The sequence below is a fragment of the Amblyraja radiata genome, chromosome 15 (genome assembly GCF_010909765.2).
Source record: "Amblyraja radiata isolate CabotCenter1 chromosome 15, sAmbRad1.1.pri, whole genome shotgun sequence".
Lineage (NCBI taxonomy): Eukaryota > Metazoa > Chordata > Chondrichthyes > Rajiformes > Rajidae > Amblyraja > Amblyraja radiata.
The window spans coordinates 41,242,970-41,251,390 of NC_045970.1; the positions used below are offsets into that span (position 1 = coordinate 41,242,970).

At 42.7% G+C, this 8,421-nt stretch overlaps 1 protein-coding gene across 1 annotated transcript; it reads left to right on the forward strand.

Annotated features, from left to right (window-relative positions):
• Positions 1-1,475: 1,475 nt before the first annotated feature.
• On the forward strand, positions 1,476-5,597 carry LOC116981416 (neurotensin receptor type 2-like). The gene is made up of 2 exons (XM_033034470.1): positions 1,476-2,331; positions 4,993-5,597. The coding sequence occupies exons 1-2, from the start codon at positions 1,476-1,478 to the stop codon at positions 5,595-5,597; spliced, it is 1,461 nt and encodes a 486-aa protein (XP_032890361.1).
• Positions 5,598-8,421: the final 2,824 nt, after the last annotated feature.

Genomic DNA, 8,421 nt, shown 5'->3' on the forward strand with positions numbered 1-8,421 from the left:
CGTTATTAGAGTAAGTGTGGTGAGTACAGCACAGGAACAGGTCCTTTATCTCATGATGTCTGTACTGAACACTATGCCAAATTAAACAAATCCCTGCTATCTGCACATGCTCCATCTCATGTTTACCCCCTATCTCTCTTTAAATCTTTCCTAACTATGTACTTGTCCAAATGTCTGTTGAACTTTGTTATTTTATCTGCCAGAACCATCTCCTCTGGGAGCTTGTTCCATATACCCACCACCCACTGAGTGAGAAAGTTGCCCTCAGGTTCCTATTAAATCTTCCCCCTCTCTCTATAACCCAATGTCCTCTGGTTCTTATTTCCTCTACCCTGGGTAAAATACTCTGCACTCACCCTATCAATTCCCCTCATGATTGTATACAGCTGATTAGGTCACCCCCAGACCTCCAGTGCTCCAGGGAATAAAATCCTAGCTTGCCCAGTCTTTCCCTACAGCTCAGGTCCTGGCAAAATCCTCATAAATCTTCTCTGCACTCTCCAGCAATCTGATGATTACGTGTGTAGTGCTGTTTGTGGTATTTTGCTGCCCCTCCGTTTTCCAATGAATTAATGAGACATTCTTCACATTCATACTTTAAATTGAATGATGGACTGGGAATAAGCAGTGATCTGAAATCATAACTCAAATATACGTGTTAAATTTTTCCTCAGTAGTTGCTGTTAATGTTGTAAAATAAATGTCACCAGGATACATATATTAGACTATACAAGTCTCTGTTCATGAACTCGCTCAGTAACTAGTGCGACTTACTATTCTAGAAAACCTGCCCGTGGACAAATTGCACTATGTTTGGAGAGAGTTGCCATAAGCTCCCCAGAATCCAGTCCTAATTAGACTTAGACTGAGTTCAGGTTATTGGGAACTCAATCATAAAAGGAAACAGACATGATGAGCTAAATCAGTGATTCCCAACCTGGGGCCATAAGCAAATGGCAAATTTCAGGGGGGCCACAGAAACATTTGGGGATTTAGGGGGCCACAGGTTCAATGAAGGGGCCACTTTTTTCCCGCTTATAATACAAGGGGGGGGGCCACAGAAAAATTAAAGAGCCCAAGGGGGCCATGAACTAAAAAAGGTTGGGAACCACTGAGCTAAATGACTCCTCTATAATGTTGTACATTTCTACGATTCCACTTTAACTGCTCGGTTTGCTGGTAATAAATGTTATTTCTGTTCTAAATAAATGTTTCAAATCCCTCTTTTCACAATTACAGTTTGGACTTGCCATTTGAATATTTTCTTACCCAGATTCCAATGCTTTGAGGCAACACTTGTGGAAACTATTGCTCAATCAATCAAGCGTTAAGGTGCCCGTGTCATTACACTAACCTGCATTGAACTAACATCACATGGATTTCACTGGATGAAAATTAACTTCTGGTCCATTTCAATATAATTCCAATATTAGAAAATGAACTGGTCTTTGACAGATTATACGTATCCATGCATGATGCATGTCAAATCCTCCATTAATGAATCACACCCAAGGAACTTAATTCAACTGAGCAAAAATTTACCAGGTAAATATCTGTTGATCGAGTCCAATCAGCAAGAACCTAGCTATGTAACTATTCCAATCACAGTGTTTTATGCATTACTTTTACTCTTTGGCATATTTGCAAATAGTTTGAGCATTCTCATGCTCTTGAAAAATGGACGTATGAAGAGCAGCGCCATTCGGTTTTATCTCCTCAGCCTGGCAATGGCAGATCTAACACTCTTGTTGACTATACCAGTGACTGTCTATAGATATTACTGGCAGTATTATCCCTGGCTGCTGAGTAATCCGCTCTGTAAACTCTACTTCATGGTCAGGCACATCTATTGTGCCACAACTAGTTGGACTATAATTGTCTTTACTGCTGAACGATATATGGCCATATGCCATCCAATGTGGTCAATCACTGGTTTACGACAATCTCGAACGGCCCATTTGTTGGCACTGATCTGGGTCTTGTCAGCTATCTCGTCAGTGCCATTTGCCGTTGTTTATGGGCAATCAACAGCCTGTATCCTGGACAACACTGCAACTTCACAGGATAAGACTGTCTTCTTCTCTACTGTATGTGAGATGATTGAGAAAGAGCCATTCACTATCTACAAGATTGCGATTCAAATGAGAAGCATTTTATGTTTCTTGGTTCCACTCACTGTGATCATTATTTTTTACTTACTAATATTTCGCCATTTAAGTGTGAATCAACGACTACGTGAGAATTTGGGATTGACACATCTATGGAGAAGTCAAGATATAAATTCTTCTGGAAAATTACCTGGAACAGAAAGAAAGGCGCTTCAACTGATGGGTTAGTAAACATTTCTATTCACCATTCGCCTTTGCAAATATCATGCAAAAGCTTCTTTCTTTGCCTAATAAAATATCAAAGGCAAAGAGAGGGGTCATCAAATATCACTAGTGGATAAGATTAAGGTATATCTGAATGATTTTTGTAAGTATATTAAGGACAAAAGAATAACCAGGGAAAGAGTAGGGCCCACTAGAGACAGCAGGGGCAATATGTGATATGTGTGTGGAGCCAGACGTAGAGGTGAAGTCCTAAATAAGCTCTTTATCAGTATTCACAAAGGAACCAGACTTTGTCATTGAAGAACTCATTCAAGCTAAAGGTGCAAGTTTCCAAATAAAGATGAGGTCCTATGGGAGGCATGGCAAGAGATACAAGACATTGCAGGTGCTGGAATCTTGAGCAAAACACAAAGTGCTGGAGGACAGTAAATATGGGCCTACATTTCAAGAAGGGCAGCCGAGGTAAGCATGATAATTACAAACCTGTGAGCCTAACAGCAGTTGTAGGAAAGTTATTGTAAAAAATTCTGATGGACAGGATCAATGATCACTTCGAAAGGCAGGGCCCGATCAGAAATGAACAGTATGGCTTTGTCAAGGGCAGATTATGTCTGACTAACCTATTGTAATTTTTGAAGAAGTAAAGTGGATTGATGAGATCAGTGAGTAGGTTTATTGGCTTGGCAATATGAGACAGAGGATGGTGGTAGAGTTTTTTTCTTCAATTAATGCCTATGTCAAATGACATTCTCCAAGGGACAGTGGTAGGATCCTGGCTGCGTATAATACACACACAATATTTAGATATGGACGTTGGAAACGTGATCACTAATGTGGCAGATTACACAAAGTTTAGTGGAGTTATTAATGGTTTGCCGAATGGTCAGGCTACAAGGTGATATCGATGTTTTAGTAAATGGTTTGAGAAATAATTTACAGAGCTTCATCCTCTAGATGCATTTTGATGAGGTATTGATAAGTATTGATGAGGCTAGAACATACCCATGAATGGTAAGGTCCTAAGGAGTATTAAGGAACAGAATGACCTCAGTGTGCAAGTCAAAAGATCCTTGAAGGTGGCAATGCAGATAGATAATTTAGTCAGGTCCCACTTGTTCTGAATCCTGTTGAAATCTTAAATAATGTTGAGCAAAACACAAAGCTCAGTCTGAAGAAGGTCCTTACCCAAAAGGTCGTTTGTCCATTCCCTTCACAGATTTTGCCTGACCCACTGTGTTCCTCCAGCACTGTTTTGTTCAAGGTATCAGCATCTGCAGTTTCTTAAATAACCTTGTTCACTGTCCACTACCACCAATTTTACAGTCATCTGCAAACTTACCATGCCAAGTACATTCTTATCCAAAGCATTAAACTGGATAATGAACAGTACTGGAACCAGCACAGATGCCTGCAGCACATTGCTGATCACAGCCCCCTTATCAGAAAAGCAATCCTCCACTATCACCCTCTAACTTCTACCATCAAGACAATTTTGTACCCAATTGACTAACTCATCCTGAATCCCGCGTGATCTAACCTTATGGACGAGCCTACCATGCTGGACCTTGTTCATATAGACAACAACAAATTCTATCCTTTTGGTCACCTCTTCAAAAAAATTCAATCACATTTGTGAGGAATGATTTTGCAAAACCGTGCTATCTATTCCTAGTTGTCCTTGCTGTTCCAAATACAGGTAAATTCTATTTCTCAGAATCCCCACCAGTAACTTTGTCACCACTGTTCTTAGGAACACTGGCTTGTAATTCCTGGCTTGTTCTTGCAGCCCTTCTAAAATATAGGTACAACATTAGCCACCTCCAATCTTCCAGCACCTCAACCTGTAGCTGACGATGATGTAAATATCTGTGACAGGGCCCCAGAAATGTCTTCATAACTTTTCCACATGTCCTAGGTTACACTTTATCTAGCTCTGGGAATTTATTCACCTTTATGCACTTTTCATTTGTAATGCGGGTATGCTTCAGTACATCACTGTTCTCTTTCTGTAATTATTTCACTTCCATGACCTTCACAGTAACTATAGATTGAAAAGTGTTAATTGAAGACTTTGCAGTTACAGCAGATCTGACATTTTTGAATCAATTAATCTGCAAGTTGTTGATGAAGAAGCTCTGTGATTCTGATTAGGCAAAATCATCATTAGGCATAATCGCCCGGCACGGCCTAAAATGGCCGTGGGACTTATCATCGCCCGCCTGGGGCTTGGACATCGGGAGAGAAATGGAGAACAGGGGAGAGAAAAGACTTTGCCTTCCATCACAGTGGGTTCACTGTGATGGATGTTTTTGTAAATGGAATTGTGTGTATGTCTGTAGGATATTGTCTTTGTTCGTATGGCTGTGGAAACGGAGTTTCGTTTGAGCCTCACTGAGGTTCAAATGACATGTAATAAATATTGTATTGTATTGTATATTGTATTGATATGCACTCAGTCTGAAGAAGGATCTCCACCGGAAACGTCATCCATTCCCTCTATAAAGAGATGCTGCCTGTCCTGCTGAGATACTCCAGCATTTTTCGTCTATCTTCAGTTTAAACTAGCACCTGCAGTTCCTACCTACACATTAGGCATAAAGATGCCAGTAATGTTCAGTCCACCAGATGGGCATGCTGATAATTTCTTCTCTCATTTCAGGAGCAGTTGTCGTTGCCTTCTTCGTTTGTAACTTCCCTGATACAGCTGCCACGTTGATGCAAATTTACATAAAGAATTGGTCTACAAGTGTTTATACCATGTACACCTGGTTGAAGTCCTACTTGTCAGTGCCACTGTGGTATGTGAACAGTGCTCTAGACCCCATTCTCTTCTGTATTTCCTCTTCCTCCTTTCGCTGTGCTTGCAAGGATAGCCTTGGGCCCATCCGCCCTTGCAATGACAGTTCATTGAAAGGCCATAAGAGACATGTTTCTTGCATCAATCTCACACAAAGCCGGAACAGGAATCAGCTGTCAATACCTTCGGACACACATAAATCCATTTGGAATCTGAGTGCCTACACTGGTGAACTGCCGGATTCAGTTGATGGAAAGCAGAGAAGAGGACTTCAGCTGCTTTCTTTGAGGGAACTCTTACAGCAGAATGATCAGCAAATCTCTCATTCTGGGATTTTGCAGACCAGCAGATCTCTTTCTCTCAGTGGCATCACTACCCAGCAGCTCCACGTTTATCAGGGTCTGTCTGACCAGCACGTTTCCTCCCACATACCAGCAGCTGACCCTCCCATTAGTCTGTTTCCTTGATATTGGTTATATTACCATATGAAGTGTCTTTCATTGCAGTGCAGAGGCTAAACCTTTTACTGTGATAGTTTTCTCAGATCAGCAGGTTCCTTTCCTTTCCCTCTTGTTTATTGACATTAGACCTAACAACGAGGTCTGCGCCTGACCCATATTGCTCCAAACCCTTCCTATAATAGGGCAACCTGAACTGCACAGTACCTCATACATGGCCTTAACAACATCGTGTACAGTTGTAACATAATGTTCAACTCCTGTACTTAATACCCAGACTAATGATGGCAAGTGTGGCATACGGCTTCTTCAGCAACTTACCTGCCTCTGTTGTCACTTTCATGAAACTAACTGGATCCCTGGGTCTCTCTGTTTCACAATACTGACCAGGGTATTGCCATTTACCAATATTTTAAGAGATGTGGAGGCACTGGAATAAATCATTATAATTACAAGGTGGAGTCAGAAATGCAAGATTGCAATTATCAGGAAAAAAAAGTTAATCAAGATATTAAGACCACACTGTATGGAGAAACTAAACCAGAAGTGCCTGCCTCACTGCTAAATTTTGGGAATTACTTCCATGAATTATTCCTGTAGACAACTCCAGTTACAGTGATGGTCGAAATGAACTGTCTGCATAGTGATTCTTGAAATTCTGTGATTAGCTTGTCATGTGAGCCTGCCTCTTCCTTCCCTTACTCCGTTTTTGTCAAGTGATCTTCCTCGCTCAACCTCCAGTAGCCACATCACCTTCCCTCTGCACTTGCCCTATGGACATTACTTTCTCCCTGAACCTGGTCACAGAAAACTGCTTTTCTCATAATTCATTGCTTTGTATGTAATCTCATCACATGTACTCGTTATTAATAAATTAAATAACCTGTTCAAATTGGTTGTCCTTTTTTTTAAATTTAGTTTTTGAAATATGTTTTTTGGTATTGGTATAAGTACCAAAATACAGCAAAGAACTTCAATTTGCACGCTATCCGGGCAAATCATAGCATACATGAGCACAATTATGAGAGGCCCGGGGAGCCGTTGGTGAGAGGAGGACTTACCTGCAGCTGTAAGTATAAATACAGCGCGGGGTTTGCTTCTACAGAGGCCCGGGGAGCCGTTGGTGAGAGGAGGACTTACCTGCAGCTGTGAGTTACCCAAATCTGTAACGTTCCATCTCACTTCCAGAGAAGGATTCTGGTGGAAGCCTCTGATTGGTGGAAGAGGATCAGAGGAAGCAGCTGATTGGCTTGTATCCCGGGTAAGGCTTTATTGTATTCAGATAAAGGGGGAGAATGAGGCCCAGGGCAGTTTACTGTTCTGGATGTCAGATGTGGGAGGTCATGGAGTCTGAGTGCTCTCCAGACGTCCACATCTGCGCCAGGTGCGTCGAGATGGGGCTCCTAAGGGACCGCGTTAGGAACCTGGAGCAGCAACTCGATGACCTCTGTCTGCTCAGGGAGAGCGAGGAGGTCATAGAAAGGAGTTACAGGGAGGTGGTCACTCCAAGACCACGGGAGACAGAAAACTGGGTCACAGTTAGGAAGGGCAATGGGCAGAGGCAGGGACTGGTGAGTACCCCGGTGGCTGTACACCTTGAAAATAAGTACTCGTGTTTGAGTAAGGGTGGGGGAGACAGCCTACCTGGGGGCAGCGACAGCGGCCGGGCCTCTGGCACAAAGACCGGTCCTGTTGCTCAGAAGGGTAAGGAAAAGAAGAGGAGGGCAATTGTAATAGGGGACTCTATAGTCAGGGGGTCGGATAGGCGATTCTGTGGACGCAGACAGGAGTCCCGGATGGTAGTTTGCCTCTCTGGTGCCAGGGTCAGGGATGTGTCTGAACGTGTCCAAGAAATCCTGAAATGGGAGGGAGAGGAGCCTGAGGTTGTGGTGCATATAGGTACCAACGACATAGGTAAAAAAAGAGAAGAGGTCCTGAAAGAAGAATTTAGGGAGTTAGGTAGAGAGTTAAGGAGAAGGACTGGAAAGGTAACAATCTCAGGATTACTGCCTGTGCCACGCGACAGTGAGAGTAGGAATGGAGCGAGGTGGAGGATAAATGCGTGGATGAGAGACTGGTGCAGTGGGTATGGATTCAAGTTTCTGGATCATTGGGACCTCTTTTGGGGAAGGTGCGACCTGTACAGAAAGGACGGGTTGCACTTGAACTCAAGGGGGACCAATATCCTGGCGGGGAGATTTGCAAAGGCTACTGGGGAGACTTTAAACTAGTATGGTTGAGGGGAGGGACTCAAATTGGGAAAGCTAGCAGTCAGTGTGTGAAGCAGGGGGCAGAGAATGGTAGCACTCTGACCCAAAATGTAGGGGAGAGAGAAGAAAAAGAAAATAATCAGAGAATAAGAGAGGGTGGGTTTCTTAAATGTGTATATTTTAATGCTAGGTGCATTGTAAGAAAAGTGGATGAACTTAGAGCCTGGATTGACACCTGGAAGTATGATGTTGTGGCGATCAGTGAAACATGGTTGCAGGAGGGCTGTGATTGGAAACTAAATATTCCAGGATTTCATTGCTTCAGGTGTGATAGAATTGGAGGGGCAAGAGGTGGAGGTGTTGCATTGCTTATCAGGGAAGATATTACAGCAGTGCTTTGGCAGGATAGATTAGAGGGCTCGTCTAGGGAGGCTATTTGGGTGGAACTGAGAAATGGGAAAGGGGTTGCAACACTTATAGGGGTGTATTATAGACCGCCAAATGGGGAGCGAGAATTGGAAGAGCAAATATGTAAGGAGATTGCAGATATTAGTAGTAAGCACAATGTAGTGATTGTGGGAGATTTCAATTTTCCACACATAGACTGGGAAACACATTCTGTA